Source organism: Symphalangus syndactylus, chromosome 5, assembly GCF_028878055.3.
Source record: "Symphalangus syndactylus isolate Jambi chromosome 5, NHGRI_mSymSyn1-v2.1_pri, whole genome shotgun sequence".
Taxonomy (NCBI): Eukaryota; Metazoa; Chordata; class Mammalia; order Primates; family Hylobatidae; genus Symphalangus; species Symphalangus syndactylus.
This window is the reverse complement of record NC_072427.2, coordinates 47,042,904-47,067,295: the sequence shown is the minus strand read 5'-3', so window position 1 is coordinate 47,067,295 and position 24,392 is coordinate 47,042,904. Positions and strand designations below refer to the sequence as shown.

The following is a 24,392-nucleotide window of genomic DNA, read 5'->3' as shown; positions in this document are numbered from 1 at the left end:
GGCATTTCCTCCTGCCCAGGCCACTTCCTAAATGCTAGCTGTGGGAGGAACAGTGACACGGGCTTCCTTGGAAGTCAGGGCAGAAAGGGTCTGCTGAATTCTTGTGCTCCACATTTCCCTTTGACATCTTTCCTCCCAGAGTTGTTCTTCTCATCAATGCGGTGCTTAGGGGGAATGCCAGAGCCTCCAGCGTGTCCCCGGTGTCTTCATGAGGCACAGCAAATGCTGGATTGTATTTCCACCAGCTCTTACACCCTCCACTTTCCACCCCAAGCTAAGCATTCTAGGCCACATCCTGTGGGTCTCGATCAGGGGCTGGGTGTACTAAGAATGTCTACAGAGAACCTCAAACTGATTTTAAAACCATCATGACGCTGCGGTATGAGGTTATGTTTTGTTTTTTTTCCATCTGCCCCCAGACTAGCCAAGATCAACATTATAAACTGCTAATGCTGAAATGAATGGCACTGCTAACATTTTAGGAAATGACACGGAGGGGAAACAGTATATAGCTTTTGTCCTGAAGAAGTTAAGACACAAGGGCATGACAAAGACATGTGCGGGCAATTGACACTTCTCCTGCCTGTGATGGAGGGCGGCTCACCTTGAGCAGAGGGAAAAAGGTCCCGGCCCCACCTAAGCCGGTTTCCGCCCATACCTGCTTTCCTCCCAGTCTCTGGGCTTCTTGGTTTCGTTTGGCTTGATGCAGCGAATGTAGTGGGGCGTACATTTCATCAGGGTGCTCACAAGGTCATTGGCTTGTTTCTAGAAATGAAGAGCAGTATCAGAATCATGGAACTTTCTCTAAAAAGACCAAATTTCAAAGGGGACTTGTAAAACTCTATTGTAGAAATATATAGCTAGGAATTAATCTTCATGACAATTTGCTCATTAAGCTTAAGTCAGGTCTACTAAACTTTCCGAAAGCTTTGCCGACTTTTATGATGATTTTATCACTCCTAAATGGGTTTGAAATTCAATCTTCAAAAGCAACTAGGCATTTTTAGTATAGTTAATAAAATAGAACAACAACAAAAAACAAAAATCCCAATAAATCTTCACATACAAAATGATTTTCATGTGGTACAATCAAGCATGTCAGTTAACAAACTAAGTTCATTTTATACTGATGGAGGGCCTTTGAAGATATATTGTTCTCATTAACTTTTTTCCCCCCAAAATTATTTGTAAGGATAAATCATCAAATCCCCTACATTCTCTTTTCTGGCAATCCAACTAATGAAGAATCACTTTGCTAAAGTGATGAAAATTCACAGTTAAAGAATGGGAGATTCATAAAAATCTGGGAATTTATAAACTTTTGATATGCCATTTCATTCAGTTTCTTCCTCAATATGTCCATTTAAAAACCTGTGGAGTCTGAACACTTTATCTGTGGCTGCTTATTTCTTTGCAAATCTAGAATATTCTATATAAAACCTTCTATTAATGCCTGTGCACTGGGTACTTAAAGTAGAACTGGATTCAAGCAGAAAAAGCCACATAAAGCTGAAATTGCTTATGAAGTATTTTAAACCCTGAGCATCTCAAACTTTGAAGAAACGGGAGTAGAGCTCACATCAGCATTCCTACCCCACAGCTGAGCACACCCTGTGGGTTCAAGGATGTGGCACACACGCGAACTCCACTTCCAAGCAAAGCAGCCTGAAGAGAGAAAACCTCTAAAAGAAAAAAAAGCAAAAAGGGACCTCCAAAGCCAGAAAACCATTACAAAGTCAGCAGAAGAGATTTGCTTGCAAGAGACAACCCTCTCTCAATTAGGACTTTTCTGTTTTCATGGGTTTGGGAAATCTGAAACCCTTGAGAAAAACTATTGAGTATATTCAAAACAAGATATTCATTGGTGAATTAAGTTCTCTGTTTAGATGTACAGGAAATAGCATTCTTTGCGATGCTTGAAATTGAGGACAGACAGGGCTGCAGAGGTTGCATGATCAAAGCAAAGTCCTATGATGAAAAAGTAAATTGCCTCTTATGTTCTTTGATGATGTAGACTGCACTTGAGAACAAATTTGACGATTTTTGCAATACATCAGGTGCAGCCGGAGGGGGACTGCAGAGTTGAATATAACACAGCTTTTTTTTTCCTTAAAATCCCCAAATTCTTAATTTTTTAAACTTCATTTTTAGATTTTAGTTTTATATTTAATTACGACTTTTTTTTTTGAGCCGGAGTCTCACTCTGAGGCCCAGGCTGGAGTGCAGTGGCGTGATCTCTGCTCATTGCAACCTCTGCCTCCCGGGTTCAAGCGATTGTCCTGCCTCCACCTCCCGAGTAGCTGGGAGTACAGGCATGTGCCACCAGGCCCAGCTAATTTTTGTAATTTTAGTAGAGACGGGGTTTCACCATGTTGGTCAGGCTGGTCTCAAACTCCTGACCTCAGGTGATCCACCCGCCTCGGCCTCTCAAAGTGCTGGGATTACAGGCGTGAGCCACTGTGCCCGGCCTACAACTTTTAATTTCCAAGAATAACTTTGCAAACTCTTTTGTCCTAAGTATTTAACAGCATTTCTTCTTTTTCACCTCAGTGTAAGAAAACATAGAGAGGCAAGTGTAACTTAGGTTTGTAAGTCACTTGCCATAGCCCTCTCCAGCTAAAATAGTGACAGATAACATTTACTGAGTTTGCAGTGTGGATTAGATAAATGGATTATCTCATTTATGCCTCACAACAACCCAAAGAGGTAGCTACTATTTAATATTATTCCTGTTTTTTAGATGAGAAAGCTGGGCCTTAAAGAAACAAAGTATTGCTCAAGATGACACAATTTGCATGCAAGAGAAGTAAGGCTTGAACCCACGTCCATGGGCTACCAAGCCTGCTCTTTGGCAACAATGCTATCCTGCCTTGGCTGACAAAGAGATAGGATCATTTAGTGTGATATAAAAGGAATTAACTGGGTGAGGTAGGATTAGACAGAAGCCACCAGGCTGTGAATAATTAATTTCAGCAAATAGAAATACATCTTAACCATCAAAATCATCCTACATTTCAATAGCTATGGGTCAACTTTATTTATTTATTTTTAATTTCTGAAACAGGGTCTTGCTCTGTTGTCCAGGCTGGAGTAGAGTGGCATGATCACAGCTCACTACAGCCTTGGCCTCCCAAGCTCAAGTGATCCTTCCACCTCAGCCCTCTGTGTAGCTGGGACTGGAAGCACATGCCACCACACCCAGCTAACCCAGCTAATTTTTGAAAAAAATTTTTTGTAGAGATGGGGTCTCACTATATTTCTCAGACTGGTCTCCAATCCTAGCCTCAAGCAATCTTCCCCCCCTTGGCCTCCCAGAGTGCTGAGATTACAGGTGTGAGCCACTGTGCCCAGCCTTGGGTCAACTTAAGACGTCTGCTGAGGTGGTTGTGAAGCAGTAACTGAATTTAATCCTGATTCCAGCCAAGAAGGGTTCCTAAGTTAGGACAGAAAAGTACCAACAGCACTTGCTCAACAGAAGCAGGTGTTAAAATATGCAGACAGCACAGTGAGAAACGGCTTAGGGTGAAAACTCCTCATTCTACCTTCAACAGAGATGACAGCAGGCCTGACTGTGGGTCCTGGCACTTTTATTTGCAAGCTACATGACTAATCACTAGATTTCTCTGGCCCTCAGTTCTCTATCTGTAAACTAAGTAGGTTGAACTAGAAGACCTCTAATTTAATCTAGAGATTGAAATAGATATTAAAAAACAAACAATCAGGCCGGGTGCAATGGCTCACTCCTGTAATCTCAGCACTTTCGGAGGCTGAGGCAGGCGGATCAATTGAAGTCAGGAATTCGAGACCAGCCTGGCCAACGTGGTGAAATCTTGTCTCTACTAAAAAAAATACCAAAAAATTAGCCAGGCATGGTGGTGCCACCTGTAGTCCAGCCACGTGGGAGGCTGAGGCAGGAGGATCACTTGAACCTGGGAGGTGGAGGTTGCAGTGAGCCAAGATCGCATCACTGCCCTTCAGCCTGGGTGACAAAGCAAGGCTCCATCTCAAGAAAAAAAAAAAACCAAAAAACTCCAACCAATCCAATCACCTGCATGATGCCTGCACTTCCACTGTCATGTCCCTTATAGCTCCAGCTGCACTCAGATAAAGCTGTAGCCAGTCTGCCTTTGCCAACTCTGAGCTTGATTCTGTTTCTCTGTAGCATCAATCTTTGGCTCTAATTTAAATATGGGATGAGTATCCCTTATCTGAAATGCTTGGGACCGGAAGTGTTTCGGATTTTGGATTTTTTCAGACTTTGGAATATTGGCATTATACTTTATTTTTTGAGATGGAGTCTTGCTCTGTCGCCCAGGCTGGAGTTCAATGGCACGATCTCGGCTCACTGCAACCTCCACCTCCTGGGCTCAAGTGATTCTCCTGCCTCAGCCTCCTGAGTAGCTGGGATTACAGGCTCCTGCCATCATGCCCAGCTAATTTTTGTGTTTTTAGTAGAGATGGGGTTTCACCACGTTGGCCAGACTGACCTCAAATGATCCACCCACCTCGGTCTCCCAAAGTGCTAGGATCACAGCCATGAGCCACTGTGCCTGCCTGCATTATAATTTATAGTTGAGTATCCCTAATCTGAAAAGCTGAAATCCAAAATGCTTCAAAATTTGAAACTGTTTGAGCACCAACATGATGCTCAGAGGAGATGCTCATTGGAGAATTTCAGGATTTGGGATGCTCAACCTGTACTGGTCCCTTCCAGACACAACAATATTGAATTAGGTAAAACCTCAAAATCAAGTGCTATTAAATATTACTATATTTATACTTTTATCTATAATCAAGATAATAAGAGTTCCCATCAAATGAATATTCTATTAGTTAAATCCTACAAATCAGTTTAAATTTTTAAATAATTAGAATATAATGAAATATATAACACTACGATGACCTTGAACACAAGTTTAATTCTTCTTTCAAGGAACTCAGAATCCTTTTAAATGCTTATGCCTCAGGGATATCGTTAAGATGACAATGATGTCTGCAAAATACTGTGGATATGGAATGTATCAGAGATTGGGCCATGGCTATGTATCTGTAAGAGGTACTGGGAGAGACTTTTATTCCTATGTGGAGGCAGATAGCCAGGAAGACAGAGGTCACAACATCCACCAAGGAGAGTGTGCCTGGAGGTGGGAAAACATGCTGTACTCTCTTTAGGTAAACTGGGTGACTTCAGCTTGACCTCCCTAGACAAGGGCCTGGGACTTGTAAACCTAAACATTTTGGAAACATCCCACAATGGTGGCACTTTGAGCCTTCAACCAGACAAGCATACGAAGGAAAGAAAGGAGACAAGTCTTCAAGGAGGATAAAAGTGTCCCTACCCTTGCTCTCCTTTTTATAGACAATAATCCAGACCACTTGGAAATGAGTCATCATAACCTGGATGATCTGGGCCCCTTGGATCTGAATGTGACAAGTCTTATGACTTGATTTTCCAGCCCAGAGTTAATTCTTATCCAGGACTTAGGAGTAAAGGCATGAGTCATAAACTTCATGCAGACATTAATATCTGGGCCTCATGAGAATTTCATCTGTTTTCTGCCTTCAGCAATCTGCTCCAGTAAGCCTAACCCAGTGACTGTCCTGGGGCTACTAAATTTCTCCAGTTCTTTCAACATGATGTTCTTGACACTCAGAGGGCTCTACCCTACAGCTGAAAGCCCAGGCTGGACTCGGTGGCTTGCGCCTGTAATCCTAGCATTTTGGGAGTCTGAGGTGGGCGGATCGCTTGAGCCCAGGAGTTCAAGACCAGCCTGGGTGACATTGTGAGACCCCCAACTTTACAAAAAAAGAAAAAAACAACAATTAAGCAGAGACCAACAACGGCGATACAAGAATGGGGCTAATGGGGAAGAACGTAGTCACAGCATATATATACATCTTGTGTTCAGTATGCCTCAGGCACTGCATTACATGCTTCCAATGAATTATGAAGCTGAATCATCACGGTAATCTCTTAAGATAGACACTAATATCTCCATTTTACAGGGAAGCGGTGAGGGCACTGAGAGCGTAAGTAACACCTTGGCAAGCACACAGCGAGGAAAAGCCAGAGCTGAGATTCGAACACAGGTGAGCAAACTCAAAGCCCTGTTGTCACTCAACCATTCCTTTGATTGTAAAACTGAGGAAGTATTTAGCTGGTATAATTAAAAAAAAATTATTCTTAACCAGTATGATTTTAAAAAATAGCTTAGTGAGTATTGCTTAGAGTTACATGATTGTGTGTGACACAATGACAAAAACTATTTTTTTCTTTTTTTTTTGGAGACAGGGTCTTGTTCTGTCCCCCAGGCTGGAGCAATCATGGCTCACTGCAGCTTTGACTTCCTTGACTAAAGCGATCCTCCTGCCTCAGCCTCCCAAGTAGCTGAGAGCATAGATTTCAGCCACTATACCTGCCTAATTTTTATTTTTAGTAGAGATGGGGTTCTCATTATATCACACAGGTTGGTCTCGAACTCCTGGGGTCAAGTAATCCTCCCTCCTCGGCCTCCAAAAGTGTTGGGATTACAGGCCTGAGCCACTACATCTGGCTGACACAGACTTTTTTTTTTTTTTTTTTTGAGATGGAGTTTTACTCTTGTTGCCCAGGCTGGAGTACAATGGGGCAATCTTGGCTCACTGCAACCTCTGCCTCCTGGGTTCAAGTGATTCTCCTGCCTCAGCCTCCTGAGTAGCTGGGATTACAGTCATGTGCCACCATGCCTGGCTAATTTTGTACTTTTAGTAGAGACACGGTTTCTCCATGTTGTTCAGGCTGGTCTTACACTCCTGACCTCAGGTGATCCACCCGCCTCAGCCTCCCAAAGTGCTGGGATTACAGGCGTTAGCTGACGCACCCAGCCCACAAACTCTTAATTCAGTGTAATTAAGTGTAAACTCTTAATTCAGTGTAATGGCTCAGGTACCACAGAACCCTGCCTACTTCCTGAGAAACACTGTAAGATTTCCTTCAGACTTTGAGACACCAGGTGGCTAGATGTGTCTTCAATTCACAGCAAGGAGAGGCCTGCAGGGCCCAGTGAGGAGGCATGCATAAATTGCCCCTAAAAGACTAAGCAGAATTTCTGGCAAGTAACGTTCCATAACTGGCAGGTTTTTGGGCCTGGCCTGGAAAACTGTCATCAATGTCCAAAACATGGCTGCGAACCACAACATTTCTCTGATAGTTTAACATAAATTCTTCCAGATTCTGTTTAAGGCCATTTCCTCTTAGAAAGTAGCTGATTATCATCTGCTGACTATTAAGCTATGAGGTACTTAATATCCATTTAAGGTTTTGGTACAGCCAAGTCAAATTCAGCTTGCATCCTGGAACCTTTTAACAAGCAGCGATGTTACTTCTGGGCATCTTCTGTAACCGTCTCCTCACATCTCACTGACCTCATCCTGGCCCAGGGGTGCAGTTCCTGACTCCTAGAAAGCCCTAGCCCTTATAAGAATCTATAAACTTCCTAAAATAGAACTAACCTTTATTTTGCTTCCGGCAGTAGTTGGGCGCCCTTTCTTGTCAGCCTGCAGATTTTCCGGAAATAAAGACTTTATGAAAGGCCTGGAAAAGGAGAAAGAGAATGAATTAGCAATCTGTAAGTACCTTTGGGGCTGAAAGCCTGCCTTTTTAGAGGATGGGGTGAAGGGCTATCCCCAGGCACATAACCTTGGCTACAGAAAAGCCATCTGACTCATAACGCGGGCCACCAAGATGTGACTTGGGGAAATGAACAATGGACAAAAGACATGAAGGGAAAGAATTCTAAGATATAAGCAATTTGGAATCAAAGACTGCAAAATAAATTTTAAAACGTTGCCTTTCCAACGCCCCTAGTCACAAGAATTGAGGTATATCTTGACAGAACATAACAGAGGGAGGTCAGTAGGGGATTTCAGGTTTTTGTTTAATTTTGTTTTTGAGACAGGGTCTTGCTCTACTGCCCAGGTTGGAGCGCAGGGGTTCAATCATGGCTCACTGCAGCCTCGACCTCCCAGGCTCAAGCCATCTTCCCACCTCCGCCTCCTGAGTAGTTGGGACTATATATAGGCAGGCGCCACCACGTCCAGCTAATTCTTGTATTTTCTTTAGAGATGGGGTTTCGCCATGTTTCCCAGGCTGGTCTCAAACAACTGGACTCAAGAGGTGCTCCTGCCTCAGCCTCCTGAAGTGTTGGGACTACAGGCGTGAGGCACTGCGCCCGGCCAGCATGTGTTTGTTAAGACAAGCAAGATAGACCAGAGCTCAGGGAATTATATGAAATGTCTGGATTCAGTGCAGATGCTGCTTTGCTCTACAGCAGAGTTTCTGAGTCTGGGCACCATTGGTATCTGCGGCTGAATAATTCTTTGTTGGGGGCCGAGGAGGGCGCCTCTTCTACATATTGTGGGATATTTAGCAGCATCCATGGTCTCTGTTCACCAGATGCCAGTAGCACACTGTTCCCAGCTCTACACAGAAAACCCTGACAAACTGCTTTTGAGTATGAGCAATTTTAAGTGGAGCAGTAACAAATCACGAGTGCTCTGCCAGCTGAATATACTTTTTTTTTTTTTTTTTTTTTGAGATGGAGTCTCGCTCTGACGCCCAGGCTGGAGTGCAGTGGTGCAATCTTGGCTCACTGCAACCTCTGCCTCCCGGGTTCAAGCGATTCTCCTGCCTCAGCCTCCTAAGTAGCTGGGACTACAAGCGCATGCCACCACGCACAGCTAATTTTTGTATTATTAGTAGAGACAGAGTTTCAACATGTTGGCCAGAGTGGTCTTGATCTCTTGACCTCGTGATCCACCCACCTTGGCCTCCCAAAGTGCTGTGATTACAGGCATGAGCCACTGTGCCCGGCCTGAAGATACTTTCATTAGTGGTGCTACTTGAGCTGCATGTGTTTATATGTGCCTCACTAGCAACAGGGCAGGGACAATGCCTTACTCATCTTAGTGTCCCTGGTGTCTGAAGCATAGCATGGTGCATAGTTGGTCCATAATATATATTTGCTGACTGGGTGAATGACGGGATCCATGTCAATTAGGAATCTGACATTCAAACTCAAACTCACTGCCTCCTCAATGACTTTTTGGGCATCTTGAATTTTCCAGGAAGTCTCCCCAGCGATCTACTTTTAACTTGATCAGATACAACTACAGATTTTGACATCAAATGTGTTTACAAAATAATAGGCCATGTCTATATGACAGCAGTTTATGTGGAAGCAATAATAGCTCTTAAACTTGGCATGATTTTTAATAATTTTTTAAAAACAATCTCTGGAAGCAAGTCTGCACCTGACTGCCATAAAACCCACAAGCCAGGACTTGTGGCTTACCTAACCAGCTCAGAGAAGAACAAATTGGTTTTGTATGTTTTGAATAAAAAGAAATGCAAAATCTCAAAAATGGTGGTGTGACTGCAAGGAAGGGCAGGGATGGAGAGCAGAGATTGAGGAGGGGAAGGGAGCTACAGGGACAGAATTAAATGGAGCAGATCAGCTGACCAGGGCCTGAAAAGGAAACTCTTGCTTTGCTTTCATTGCAGTCAGGCCTTTATTAGGAAATTATCAGGCTCGCTGCTGTTGATTAGAGAAGCTGGCCTTGCTATTGTGACAGCTTAAGTAATACAGAGCAAAAAGGCAGCTCTTACTTGAAAGAAGCTCTAGAAATTGTTAAGATCTGGCATGCATGGGCCTTGCCTTGCAAGCATGGACTTGCTCATGTAAATTACATCTTCTTATGTGTTATCCAGGATCTTGAGAACCTTTTCAGGGAAGAGGGGAGGAAGGCAGAGGTGGTCTTGAGAGATCAAGCAGCGTGCAAGGGGGATACCCCCACTCTTCTACCCCTACAGCTGAAACAGGGTCTTGGGAGTTAAAATGGATCTCTTAGTCACTCCTTCTTTAGTTGTCCCTCCCACAGTTCTCAAACCATTTCTTAAGTACTTCCAGGACTCTGGTTAATGTGGGTCTTGCTAAGCCATTAACCATCTTTAAAAATTCAATGACCATGAAGAAGAGTTCAAGGGCAAAGTATCATAGAACCAGACTGTTCCACTCTTGAATAGTCAGAAATGGCCATCCCAATCCAAAGCCAGTGGGCTAATTTCTCCCTGTTAATAGTATTGAAAGGTAGAAAGCCTGAGGCCCTGAAGGACCTGTAGATGGCACTTGGAATTTGGGGGCATGAAGTGTTAGGGACATAAAAGGGAGACACTGATATAGAGAAAGCTATTTTGAGAAACCAAATAGATTAATGATAATCCAGACCCAATAGCATAAAGGAACAAAATACTAACCACTAAACATCGCAGGTGTTTTTTTTTGTTTTTGTTTTTTTCTTTATTGAGACACAGTGTTCCTATGTTGCCTGGTTGGAGGGCAGCGGCTATTCACAGGAGTGATCACAGCTCACTGCAGCCTCCAACTCCTAGGATTAAGTGATCCTCCTGCCTCAGCCTCCCGAGTAGCTGGGACTATAGGAACACACCACCACACCCAGCTCATAAGTTTGTTTTCATATTGAAAATTTCATCAAACGTATATCCCCTGTCAACTATGGCAAAACATACTTACAGCTCACTGCTCTGCATAAGCTCAATGAGATCCATAAAAAGCACATCCCGGTTCCTTTCACAAAAGCCATCCATGTCATAGGATACCTGGCCAAGAATGGAAAGCAATCGAATTTCATTGAACAACATGTAATTTCATTGAACAAAATGTAATTCATTGAATAAAATCATTTATTGAATAAAAACTCTAATTTCACCGAACAAAAAACCCAAGCTGGCATGGCTATCCTCACCACAACATGTGGATTTCCAGATGTTGCATTTGGAATTTCATTGTGCACTGTCACAGGAAGGCTGTGCATGTCTTACTTGTTAGCTGACTTAGTGGGGAAGGCCTGCAGATGCTGATGAGTATCTGGCTGCCTGGATGGCCCAGCTGATCCATAATCAGAACTCTAGCTCTCAAGGACCCATACCCCTTCTTCAGTGGATGCATAGGGGTGTCTAAGTAACAAACTCAATACTTTTCCTAAATTTTAGCTAAGACAGAGCAAAAGTGAAGCACCTCATGCTCAGTAATTCACTGCAATGAGCCATGTCATCTAAGGCTTTGCAGTTTCTCCCAGAAGTGGTATCAAATTTGCACCAATCTGGCCAGAAACTTATGCTCAGATATTCTGTTTAACAAGAGATCAGCTGGGATGATGGATGAGACCAGGGGATTTCCATAGGACCAGGAAGTCCCCAAGACCATGACCTCAACTTAACTTTTTTATCATCAGCAGCCCCACACAGCCTGGCACCCAGTAGGCACCCAATACTCATGGGTTTTATAAGAACAAACACCAAAAGTGAACTCTGGGCCTCAATTTATACTACCAGTAGGCAAGGGGAGACAAGGAATGCCAGTCTGTGATTCCAGCAAGAGGCAAGACGAAAATCCATTTCTTCAGCAGCTAATATATGTAGCAGGGTGATTCATATTCCAAAAATATGCAGTAGCATGATGAGATTTAGTGCTGGAGTGACTCCCAGCCGGCCCCTACCCTGCTCAAGCCCCAGCTGACTGTCCCAGTGTGGGTCCTGGCCAGGACTGGCACCAAGGCAGTGGGATCCTTTCAAAATAGGCCTCCAGCACCATAGACCAGAAAGCAGGAGCCCAATTCTGGGACACTGGGAGATGGTGCAGGCAGCCACTGGTCCGCAAAGCACAGAGCCCTATCCTTCCTGGCAGGGTCACGGTTCAGAAAACGAAACCTTACTTTCATCTGTAGTTAACAGAAGCATGTTTCCTCGGCATTCATACTAAAAATAAAAAACTAGTAATTCCAGGGATCTAGGTTAGCCTCTTAAGCATGTCAACTATTGATAATACTCTTTGTAAAACTAACTCCAGAAATCACTTGCTAGAGAAGCAGCCCTTCACTGCCTTAGTCTGAGCACCCACGGAAAGCACGTGTCGGAGACTCTGGCAAGGCCCGCGCAGCCGCAGTAGAGGGCCAGGGGGCGGGTCACGCGCACCCGCCGTAGAGTGCTGAAGGTCCTGCCAACGGCTCTCTTGGCGTCTCAACGTTCGGATCAGCAGCTTTTTTCCATTCTCTCTCTCCACTTCTTGAGTGAGCAGCCATGAGTTGGACTGTGCCTATTGTGCGGGCCAGCCAGAGAGTGAGCTCGGTGGGAGCGAATTTCCTATGCCTGGGGATGGCCCTGTGTCCCCGTCAAGCAGGGCGCATCCCGCTCAAGGGCGCCTGGCTCTTCACCCCTGTAAGCAAGATGGCGACTGCGAAGAGTGAGCTTATTGAGCGCTTCACTTCCGAGGAGCCCGTTCATCACAGTAAGGTCTCCATCATAGGAACTGGATCGGTGGGCATGGCCTGTGCTATCAGCATCTTATTAAAAGGCTTGAGTGATGAACTTGCCCTTGTGGATCTTGATGAAGACAAACTGAAGGGTGAGACAATGGATCTTCAACATGGCAGCTCTTTCACGAAAATGCCAAATATTGTTTGTAGCAAAGATTACTTTGTCACAGCAAACTCCAACCTAGTGATTATCACAGCAGGTGCACGCCAAGAAAAGGGAGAAACACGCCTTAATTTAGTCCAGCGAAATGTGGCCATCTTCAAGTTAATGATTTCCAGTATTGTCCAGTACAGCCCCCACTGCAAACTGATTATTGTTTCCAATCCAGTGGATATCTTAACTTATGTAGCTTGGAAGTTGAGTGCATTTCCCAAAAACCGTATTATTGGAAGCGGCTGTAATCTGGATACTGCTCGTTTTCGTTTCTTGATTGGACAAAAGCTTGGTATCCACTCTGAAAGCTGCCATGGATGGATCCTCGGAGAGCATGGAGACTCAAGTGTTCCTGTGTGGAGTGGAGTGAACATAGCTGGTGTCCCGCTGAAGGATCTGAACTCTGATATAGGAACTGATAAAGATCCTGAGCAATGGAAAAATGTCCACAAAGAAGTGATTGCTACTGCCTATGAGATTATTAAAATGAAAGGTTATACTTCTTGGGCTATTGGCCTATCTGTGGCTGATTTAACAGAAAGTATTTTGAAGAATCTTAGGAGAACACATCCAGTTTCCACCATAATTAAGGGCCTCTATGGAATAGATGAAGAAGTATTTCTTAGTGTTCCTTGTATCCTGGGAGAAAATGGTATTACCAACCTTATAAAGATAAAGCTGACCCCTGAAGAAGAGGCCCATCTGAAAAAAAGTGCAAAAACACTTTGGGAAATTCAGAAGGAGCTTAAGCTTTAAAGTTGTCTAAAACTACCATTCCGAAATTATTGAAGAGATCATAGATACAGGATTATATAACAAAATTTTGAATAAACTTGAATTCCTAAAAGATGGAAACAGGAAAGTAGGTAGAGTGACTTTCCTATTTATTCAGTCCTCCAGCTCTTTTATTGAGCATCCATGTGCTGGACGATACTTATTTACAATTCCTAAGTATTTTTGGTACCTCTGATGTAGCAGCACTTGCCATGTTATATATATGTAGTTGGCATTTGGTTCCCAAAAAGTAGGATGTAGGTATTTATTGTGTTCTAGAAATTCTGGCTCTTTTCATTAGATATATGCTATTTTTTTCATTCTTGCTGGTTTATACCTATGTTCATTTATATACTGTAAAAAAGTAGTAGCTTCTTCTACAATGTAAAAATAAAAGTATGTACATACAAAAACAATGCAGCAGTATATACAATCTTTTGTTTTGCTTCCTTTGATAGTTAATAAATTCTATTTGTTGAATGAATAAAATACGGCGAGCCATATGATTTGCTTCATGAGAAACCAGATCACAGACCCAAAGGCTTAAAACAGATAGACATTAAAATGGATATGGGCCATACCTTCCCAGCATAATGATGAATGATGAAGCCTTGGTTCCAACTGTTGAAGTGCTCATGACTCCCAATCTGCATCTGAAGTTTCTGGAGCAGAGTCTGATCTGCTCCCTCACCCACCGCATGCATCGTGGCGCACACGTCATCCAGGATGCTCATGATGCCAGGAGGGTTCTGATGGGAGCAAGAAGGCAAGGCCCTAGTCACTGACCTCTCCAAAACAGACAATGCTTATCAGGTCCTTTCTTAGGCAAGGAAACAGCTCCCCAGACTTAAGATACCATCTTGAAAGTCAGCCTTCCCCTTCAGGCAAGAATGCAATTAATAGTCCCAAATAGGGAGTCACCACTTAGATGTAAAGAGGGAGGAAACTCCATTTTCCAAAAAGCTGTTTAACTCCCTGAAGTTTTATCCAAGAGTCATGCACAGATCATTATCTGCTCACTCATATTCATGCCAAATTGACTTAAGGCTTAAGAATCCAAAAGTAAAAACATTTTCCTTTGACCTAATCTATTTCTTCATGTTCTCTTTCAGCGTGTTACCCATATAGGCATCATTTACATAGTTATTTAGTGTACACATTGTATAATGCATTTCCTTTTTCACATAGCACTATTTTATAAGCATTCCTCATGTTTTACACATTCTTCACACTTACTATTTTAATGGCTATATTTCTCTTTTCTGATATGCTACAGTTTGTTTAATAACTAAGTTGTCTGGCCAGGCATGGTGGCTCATGCCTGTAATCCCAGCACTTTAGGAGGCCGAGGTGGGTGGATCACGAGGTCAGGAGTTTGAGACCGGCCTGGCCAACATGGTGAAACCCCCCTCTACTAAAAATACAAAAATTAGCCAGGTGTGGTGGTGGGTGCCTGTAATCCCAGCTACTCAGGAGGCTGAGACAGGAGAATCGCTTGAACCTGGGAGATGGAGGTTGCAGTGAGCCGAGATTATGCCACTGCACTCCAGCCTGGGCAACAGAGTGAGACACCTTTCCAAATAAATAAATAAATATGTAAATAAATAAATAAGTTGTCTACGGATGTTTTTAGTTTCCAGTTTTTGGCTTTTATATATATAAAAAAACCCTACAGAGATATTTGTTCTGTATCACTTTTATTTTGAATCACTTTTTTTTTTTTTTTTTTTGAGACAGGGTCTTGCCTTGCTCTGTCACCCAGGCTGGAGTGCAATGGCACAATCTCAGCTCACCATAGCCTCAACCTCCCAGGCTCAAGTGATCCTCCCACCTCAGCCTCCAGGGTAGCTGGGACCACAGGTGCGTGCCACCATGCCTGGCTAATTTTTGTATTTAGCTAATACATTTTTTGTATTAGCTAAGTTTTGTGTTTAGAAACAGGGTTTCACCATGTTGCTGGGGCTAGTCTTGAACCCCTGTGCTCAAGCGATCCACCTGCCTCGGCCTCCCAAAGTACTGGGATTACAGGCATGAGCCACCATGCCCAGCCTGAATCAGTCATCAAGGCTAAAGTCCTAGAAGTTGGACTAGAACACAGGGCCAATTTTATGGCTCTTCACATGCTAAGTCATCATGTGATCCTGTCTTCTCTTAGAATTCAGTAACAACTTCCATTTGTAAATTGACATTTTACTCCTATCCACATGTTCATATTTACTGCCAGAATAAAACCCTACCGTTTTCTTTTCACACATACAGAAAACTAGTACAATTGCTCAAATTCTCTGCAAATCAGAGTTGTCACGTTGCCTGTTCTAAAACGACACGGAGAATAAAAACTCACTTAATGTAAACCTGTGAGCAGTGAAGAGACATACTAAACCAACACTTACCACTTTGTTCTCTATGAGGTCACATACGATTTTATTATTAAAGTACTCAATGGGTGTCCATCTTATTCCCTCTTGAACATATTCTTCCTGTAAGACAGAAACCAGGAACTCACATTATTTCCCAAATAGCAAGAGCTCTGCACGGACAAACCCTGAATGGACAAAAATTCCCATGAAAAAGAAAAACCTGAATGTCCTTCAACAAAGACCAGGAACTTTAATTTCTTCTTTTCTAAGAGGTAACAGAAAAGGAACATTTTATGACTTGGTGATTTTTATGTTTAGTTTGAACCCTATGAAATTGTTACCACACAATTGTTTCTGGCCAATGAAAACTACAATTTAGTAGCACCAAACTGATAAATCCAGTTACAAAAAAAAAATCACAAAACTCTTAAAATTTAACAAAGGGCTGGGCGCGGTGGCTCACATCTGTAATCCCAGCACTTTGGGAGGCCAAGGTGGGTGGATCACAAGGTCAGGAGTTCGAGATCATCCTGACCAACATGGTGAAACCCTGTCTCTACTAAAAATACAAAAAGTAGCTGGGCATGGTGGGGCGTGCCTGTAATCCCAGCTACTTGGGAGGCTGAGGCGGGAGAATTGCCTGAACCCAGGAGGTGGAGGTTGAAGTGAGCCGAGATCATGCCACTACACTCCAGCCTGGGCGACAGAGCGAAACTCCATCTCAAAAAAAAAAAAAAAAAAAAAAAAAAAAAAAAAAAAAAAAAAATGTAATATAGGACAGGAGTACAGATTAGCATCCAGGTACTTAATGGGAAGGTTCTTCAGTCTATTAGTTGCTCATTTAACTTGAACACCACGACACCATCCTGGTTTTTTCCTCTTTCCTCACTGGTTTTACTTTGTCGGCTTCCTTTGCTAGCTCTTTCTTATTTCCAGACCTTTATATGTGGTGGAGTCTCAGGGCTCAATCTTCCAGCCTTCTCGTTTTCTCAGCCCTCCTTCTCCAGGTGATTTCAATCAATCCCATGGCTTTAAATACCACCTACAGGCTAATGACCCCTGAATTTATTTCTCTAGTGTATATCTCGCCACGGCATTCCAGACTCAAATCCATTCTACAGATTGGAATCTTCACTTGGATGTATAATAAATAGGCCTCTCCAACTTAACCTGTTTAGAGGACCTCTGATTCCATATTTCCCGTGACCTCCAAACAACCCCGCTTCTAATCTCACCCTCCAGTAAATAGTGTCACCATCTGCCGTTATCCAGGGTATAAAGCTAAGAATCACCCGTGATTGCTCTTTCTTTCTTGGCTATTGCTAATTATTCTGAGCAAGTCCCATTCTCTCACTCTCCAGATACTCCCTCTCACCACCTGCACTGCTACCATCACCATCTGAGTCTCTACCATGTCTAGCGCAGTCTCCTGCAGCATCCCCCTCACTGGTTTTTAAACTTCCATTCTAGTTTGCTTTCCCCTGCCTCACCCCACTCTGTAAGTCTATAGAGCCACAGTGACCCTTTCAAAAACACAATAAATCAGATCATGTCACTCCTCCCTCAAAATTCTTCAATGGGTCCTCATTCCACTTACTATAAAATGCAAAGTCTCAGCCATGCCCTACAAGTTCCCATATGATCTAGCCCCTGCCTCCCACCTCCCATCTCACTGGCTATCACACTCTTTCTTGGTTGTTTTGCTCTGGCTACTCTAAGGGTTGGGGAAGGCTAGAGGTTCACGGGAAACCCATATGGAAACTACCAAACCAGTTAGGAGACTACTGCAGGAGACTGGGCTAGACATGGTAGGGACTTAGATGGCAATGGTAGCAGTGGGTTTCATGTGAACCTCTAGCCTTCCCCACCCCTTAGAGTAGCTACAGCAAAACAACCAAGGGCAGGTTCCAGGGCAGAAGGTCACGTGAAACCCCCTGGTATGGTGTTTCCTAAGCAGAGGCATAAACACTTCCATAACTAAATGACCCCAAGCAGCCTTTGATGTGTGTAATGGCTTGAATAGCATCCCCCCAAATTTCACGTCCACCTGGAACCTCAGAATGTGAGGTTTGGAAATAAGGTCTTTGTAAACGTAATTCACTAAGGATCTCACAGTAAGTCATCCTGGTTTTAGGGTGAACTCGAAATCCAAAAAATTGGTCTTTCTTTTTCTTTTTTTTTTTACAGTTCACTCTCCATAGACGCTGTCAAAAATTGTCAGTGCCAACTACATTTCAAGTCGTCATGGCGGGGTACTGTGAAAAGTTTTCAACTAGCAATAATCATGCCTCAGATAAACCTCACTGGCTAAAATATTGCCATTGCGCAAAGCTCAAATGGTGTCTTCATAAAAGAAAAGAGATGGAGATTTGGATATAGACACAGAGGGACACTGAAAAAGGCTACGTGAAGACACAGGCAGAGATTGCAGTCAAACTCCCATAAGCCAAGAAATGCCAGGAGCCACCAGAAACTAGAAGAGGAAGGATTCTCCCCTCTATCCTGAGAAGGAGTGTGGCCCTGAGGACTTCTTGATTTCAGACTCTGGGCTCCAGAACTGGGAGGGAAGAAACTGCTACTGTTTTAAGTCGCTCAGTTTGTGGTGCTTTGTTATGGTGGCCCCAGGAATCCAAAACAATATGCTATCAGGAAACAATGGAAACTGCACTGAACTATTTATTTATGTATTTATTTATCTATTATTATTATTTTGAGACGAAGTCTCGCTCTGTCGCCCAGGCTGGAGTGCAGTGGCACGATCTCAGCTCACTGCAACCTCCGCCTCCCGGGTTCAAGCGATTCTCCTGCCTCAGCCTCCTGAGTAGCTGGGTCTACAGGCACACACCACCATGCCCAGCTAATTTTTGTATTTTTAGTAGAGACAGGGTTTCATCATGTTGGCCAGGCTGGTCTCGAATTCCTGACCTCAAGTGATCTGCCCGTCTCGGCCTCCCAAAGTGCAGGTATCACAGGCGTGAGCCACTGCGCCTGGCTATTATTTATTTTTGAGACAGAGTCTTGCTCTGTTGTCTAGGATGGAGTGCAGTGGTGTGATGATGTAAGCCTCGACCTCCTGGGCTCAAGCAATCCTTTCACCTCAGCCTCCAGGGTAGCTGGGACTATAGGCTTATGCTACCACGTCCAGCTAATTATTTTATTTTATTTTGTATGGACGGGGTCTCATTTTGTCCCGCAGGCTGGTCTTGAACTCCTGGGCTCAAGCAATTCTCCTGACTCGGCCTCCCAAAGTGCTAGGATTATAGGCATGAGCCACAGCACCCAGCCTGCACTGAACTTTAGAAGAAACTATAGCAAGGCATGTTACCTCAGGTAAGTATTCAAATACCAGCTTTGTTAAAAATGCATGTATTATTAGGGAAGATTGAAAATGGAGCAGATCTGAGAAAACCAAGTCTTTTATTTGGAACACAATATATGCCACAGACAGTCGGTGCTGGAACTAGGCTCCCATTTCCCACGTGCTCAATGAGTCAGTATAGTAAAAGCAGCCAGTCTTAAGTCCAACATCACAGCATCATTTGCTTAAAGAAGAAGGCAAATGCTCCAGATGGTATTTATATTTCATAGATTAAAATGCCACAATGGCATATGGTTTTTCTGCCTGACTTTATTAGGTGCATTTCCTAATATAAGACTGGAACCCAAATCTATTATCAAAAGACAGAAATCTATACCCTTTTAAACAAAATAAATAATAAATAGAATAGGATGAAGAGAGGGACTGCTTACCTGTTCTGCCTTTAATGTCAGTTCAATAAAAATCTGCTGCAGTTTTTCATTAACAAAATTGATACAAAACTGTTCAAAGCCATTTTTCTGGAAAAAAAAAAAAAGTTATTCCATGTAATTCTTTCACAAAATCATTTAAAAGTCATTTCTGGAGTGATTTATTGAAATGTCTTCATGTGAAAAGCTTTAATAGAAATGTTGGATGCATCAATAGAAAGAAGTTTATATTTAGGAGAAACTAATTTGGTAAAGGTACATGAAGAACTCACAAAGGCAAAAATGAGCCTGAGTGGTTTTTTTTGTTGTTGTGGTTTTTCTGTTTTTCTGCTTTTGCATTGCCTAGAATTATTTCTTGCAGGCCAGATGAAATATGTCACCCTCCTCAACCCCTAGTTATTCAAACTGGCCTTACCTGGAATATTTCAAAGCCATAGATGTCTAGGACGCCAATGTTGTATTCTTCATGGTCTTTCTCCATGGCTTTATTGATTGACTAGAGAAAGTAAACATGGCAGTGAACTCCTTTCCATTTATACTAAAAACGGGCATGCAATGGGGAAACGGAAGCTGGACTCTACACAGCAAACACTACTGCTTGCAGGAAACAGAGGACAACGTGAAGGCAGGAGACTTGCTGCATTAACAATCTCTCAGTCCAAAGTCGAGTACTTTGGAAAACCACCAGGATTCAGAAAAGCGAGTACAGTAGACACAAAAAATGTTTGCTTAATGATGATAACCATTAATTTCTGGCCAAGTCAGCTTTCTCAGAAGTCTTAACAATTAGAAGAAAATGTCATCTTGGAATTAAAACCTATTTCACATGAAGAACCTACACTAAAGGATCTGTAATTGTCATTTCCATTGTCTTCCATTCACCAGTCATTTAATGATGACCCAACACAATATGCCAGGGATGCTAAGGACAAGACAATCCTTGTTCCTAGGAGCTTAAAGAGAGGGTGAACTATCTGCAGATAGTAACAATAGTCATTATTTTTGAATTGATAATAGAAGCAGCTTACATCTATTGAACATTCCCCTTTGCCAGGGTTTGCTAAGTGCCCTCAATGTGTTGTTTCACTTAATTCCCATTTCAGTTCTCAAAATGGCAGTGATACCATTATTTTCCCAATTTTCCACATGGATATACCAAGGCTTGCTTAAGGTTGTTCTATGTAAGAAGCAGGGTCTGGGACTAAATTTAAGCAGTATGATGCCTAAATCTGTGTTCTTAATCACTGTGAGAAGAGGCCAAGCAATTCATGGCAATAGACGTAATGAAATGAAAGCAGGGGAGGTTTGGATAGAGGGGTTGGTGGGGGATGCAGTGGGGGAGGAGTGTAAGCGAAAAATTATTTGAGGTGCTGAATACCTGGATGAATTCTGAAGTACCTGAGGTGTTTTCCGGGCAAACAAAATGATATATCATCTTTTGTGAGCGAATGAGTAATCATATACAACACACAGTCAGTACCCAGTAAAGCCCACCTCAAATTAGGATCAGTTACATGAGTATTCATGTACTTTTACTATTTACAAAAAAACTGACAGATGACAGGAAGGAAGGTAGGTAGGAAGCCCAGTGCTGGAAGATGCTCTGAACAAACACACAAGAGATGTCGATTCTAGTCCCAGGCTGCACCGCCCTCTTGCTGATTGGCTTTGGGCAAAACCACCATTGCTCAGGCCTGAAGTTCCCTTCTCAGTAAAATGAGGGGTCTGGACAACCTAACTGCATGACTTCTGTTTAGTATGACCCTGAGCTTCCCAAGCAATGTTATCCTTTAAATAGCCACTAAAGTACCTGGAATAGTTCTCCTACCCTGTCCTGCCTGACCCTACTCTAACCACACTAACCATACTTTAATCCGCATAGATGTTAGTGCCTGGAATCAAATATAGATCTTTTGGATCGAATGGCCCCCACTGTTGTCCCTTGACTAGGGTCCTTCTAGCTTGAATATATAAATGTCAAAGGAGCAAACTAGCTAGGAATCTAGGGCCTCCTAGATCAATCACATAATAACAGAGTGACCTTGGGCAAATTCCTTAATCAAGCTATGCCTCCCTTAGTTTTTCTGTAAAACAGAGAAAATAATACCTAAGTTACAGGGTTGTTGTAAGAATTAAGTGAGGGTTTTTTCTCTTTAAAATACTTAGAACAGTATCTGGGCACTTACATAGTTAGTGCTATGTAAGTGCCTGCTATTATTATTTTACCATTTAGAGGCTACAGTGATTAACACAGATTGTTACTGGCAGCTCTACGCTGCTGAAAGACTAACTGTCAGAATATATATGTGATATACATATATAAATATATATTCATATGTAAGAGTTTATGTGCGTGTGTGTATCTATCTATCTATCTATCTATCTATCTATCTATCTATCTGATCGAATGACCCCCACTGTGTGTGTGTATATATATATCGATGTGTGTGTGTGTGTGTGTGTATATATATACACACACACACACACACATATAATTATGCCATAACCAAAAATATCTAATAGTTTCAAAATACATGGATAAAGTTTTTGATATTCCTCCCTCCAAAAGGTGGAGACTCGTTCCCCTCCCCTTAAGTGTGGACTTTGCTTAGTGACTTGCTTCTAACAAACAGAATGTGGCAGAGTGACAATACCTGAGTCCAAGATTAGGACATAAAAAACTGGCTTCTTGCTCATTCTCTCTTTCAGATCGCTCACTCTGGGGAAAACCAACCATTATGTTATGAGGATATTCAAGGAGAGGTCCATGCAGCAAGGGGCTGAGACCTCCTGCCAACAGCCACATGGGCAATCCATCTTTCAGCCAGATCCTCCAACCCTAGGCAAGCCTTCAGACAACCACAGTTCCAGTCAGCGTCTTGACTGCAACCTCGTCTTTGAGTCAGAACCACCAAGCTCAGCCGATCCCAAATATCTCACCCTCAGAAACTGAGAAAATAAGTGCTTATGGTTTCAAGCCGCTAGGTTTTGGGTTAATTTGTAACATAGAAATATGTGAAAAACATATTCCTAAATCTTTAGGCCCAAAAGTCAAGAAAGGCCCAAGAACGTGGGTCTCCTCTTTTTCTGGTCTCTAGTCCTAGCTTTACTAAATATTTTGTCCAGAAGAAACTTGTTACTATATTAGTTTTAGCTAAGGTATCTTGGTGGGCAGTTCTAGAAGAAAAAGCAGGATTCAGCAATCGCAGCGTGAGAGGACAGAAAGTGAAGTAAGGTAATGGGTGAAAGGAAGGAGCCAGAACAGGAACACAAAACCCTTAGTCATTTTACTTTTTTTTGTTGTTGTTGAGATAGGATCTCACTCTATCCCCCAGGCTGGAGTGCAGTGGCGTAATCTCGGCTCACTGCAGCCTTGACCTCCCAGGCTCAAGTGATCTTCCCACCTCAGCCTCCTGAGTAGCTGGGACCACAGGCACATGCCACCACACCTGGCTAATTTTTGTGTTTTTTTGTACAGACGGGGTCTCACCACGTTGCGGAGGCTGGTCTCAAACTCCTGGGCTGCAGTGATCCTCCCACCTTGGCCTCTCAAAGTACTGGGATTACAGGTATGAGCCACCGCGCCTGGCCTACTAGTTTTACTCTTTATAGCTAAGATATGAAGCATCACCAACATCAACTGTGTTACTTACATCTACCAAGAAATCAAAGACCCGGGCATGCAGGGCCTTGGCGAGCGCATCCCGGGTGTAACAGGCCTGCTCCACGTTGAGGGTCACATGGATGGATTCGGATTTGCCTCCCCACTTGCTATCCATCTGCCGGCTTGTTAGCTTTTCTTTCAACCGGTCCTGGTTTATCCCTAGCAGATATGCAGGAAAAGCTAAAACTGTAGAACGTAAAACAAAACATGACAATCTTTCAGAATTGTGACACTTCCAAGTCATCTCACAAGCATATGGAGGCACTTATGTGCACATGCACGTGCGTGTACATAGAAGGCACAATCACGGGCCCCAAGAGCTTACGTTCTAGTGAAGGCTGCTTATCAGTAATCCCACACACATCCATCTCCTTTGTTTTTCCCAATTGTTTTACGACATGAGTCAATTCCTATGATGACTGAGACTTCCAATAATACAAATCAGAGATTCAAGAAGGATGGCAAACCTATCTCTCCTACTGAGATCACAGTCAAATGCCTAAAATGGACATCTCTCCAAGCTTCCAGCACGACAGCCCGGAAGGAACTCAATCAAGAAACATTTCTTTGGCTCCAAATATTGTTTTCTTCCTTTTTAGTACAATGTTTTCATAGCATCATTTTTGAAGCACCTGATATTACTGAACTAATAATTACAACCAATCCCATGTTTATTGAGTATTTAGCATGTGTAGGGTTACTAAAGAGAGAGGAAAAGATAGAAAATATGTAAGAAATCTTGAAAGCAATCTAGATGAGGCAAAAATAGTTTGCCAAATAAAGAACCCTTGGAAAAGCTGTATATGTAACACAGACAGACAAGATCTGGAGAAATTAGAACAGAAGATATTACTACTTGCTGGGGTAGTCAAGAGATTTGAGCTGGGTGTAAAGGATGAATATGATTTGTGCAGATGCAGAGAGGAGAAGGGAGTGTACCAAGGGGAGGAAGCAGAAGTGTGGGAGACATGATCAAGACGAGACGCAGTCTATAGTGTGTGGACTAGCACTGGCTACAGCTGAAAGTTCAGGTCAGATTAAAAAGATTAGGACAGATTCCAATGCTGGGGGTCCTTGAATGCTATGATATATTTAGGCTGGAGGCAAAAGGGGGCCTCATGGCTAATAAAGAGAGGCATTATAAGAAGATTCCTCTGAGGGTGGCATATGGAGTGAAATGAAGGGGATGGTATTGTTCATATCCTGCCCTAATGTCACATAGTATGGTAGTTTGTGGTCTTTGGATAGAAAAACGGAGACTTCCATAGCTCAACATCTTGTTTCAGACCATGAAACTTACCAAGGAGGGCTAGTGATATAA

The 24,392-nt window shown here is 42.9% G+C and overlaps 2 protein-coding genes and 1 non-coding gene across 4 annotated transcripts in view; 1 reads left to right on the top strand and 2 right to left on the bottom strand.

Moving 5' to 3' along the window:
* Window positions 1–24,392, bottom strand: part of MYO1E (myosin IE) — a 234,208-nt gene that overhangs the window by 54,582 nt on the left and 155,234 nt on the right. Inside the window, exons 10-17 of the mRNA XM_055278318.2 lie at window positions 23,061–23,257; window positions 19,823–19,903; window positions 19,411–19,497; window positions 15,694–15,780; window positions 13,882–14,049; window positions 10,572–10,657; window positions 7,492–7,573; window positions 659–765 (exon numbers count right to left, since the gene is read on the bottom strand). Of these exons, the coding sequence (XP_055134293.1) occupies window positions 659–765; window positions 7,492–7,573; window positions 10,572–10,657; window positions 13,882–14,049; window positions 15,694–15,780; window positions 19,411–19,497; window positions 19,823–19,903; window positions 23,061–23,257 (895 nt within the window). The remainder of the gene's footprint in view (window positions 1–658; window positions 766–7,491; window positions 7,574–10,571; window positions 10,658–13,881; window positions 14,050–15,693; window positions 15,781–19,410; window positions 19,498–19,822; window positions 19,904–23,060; window positions 23,258–24,392) is intronic.
* Window positions 12,030–13,716, top strand: LDHAL6B (lactate dehydrogenase A like 6B). Of its 2 annotated transcripts, XM_055278321.2 has the most exons (3): window positions 12,030–12,518; window positions 12,570–12,578; window positions 12,702–13,716. In XM_055278321.2, exons 1-3 carry the CDS (start codon window positions 12,137–12,139, stop codon window positions 13,280–13,282), a joined length of 972 nt encoding a protein of 323 aa, XP_055134296.2. In that variant the 5' UTR covers window positions 12,030–12,136; the 3' UTR covers window positions 13,283–13,716. The 2 variants fall into 2 exon arrangements, with proteins under 2 accessions (XP_055134296.2, XP_055134295.2); XM_055278320.2 differs by having other exon boundaries at window positions 12,033–13,716.
* LOC129483567 (U4 spliceosomal RNA) lies at window positions 17,853–17,993 on the bottom strand. Its single transcript, XR_008658092.1, has one exon. It is a non-coding gene; the product is annotated as a U4 spliceosomal RNA (small nuclear RNA).

Excerpts from the sequence above, each read along its gene's own strand:
- LDHAL6B (XM_055278320.2), top strand. The coding sequence starts at position 12,137 with ATGAGTTGGACTGTGCCTATTGTGCGGGCCAGCCAGAGAGTGAGCTCG.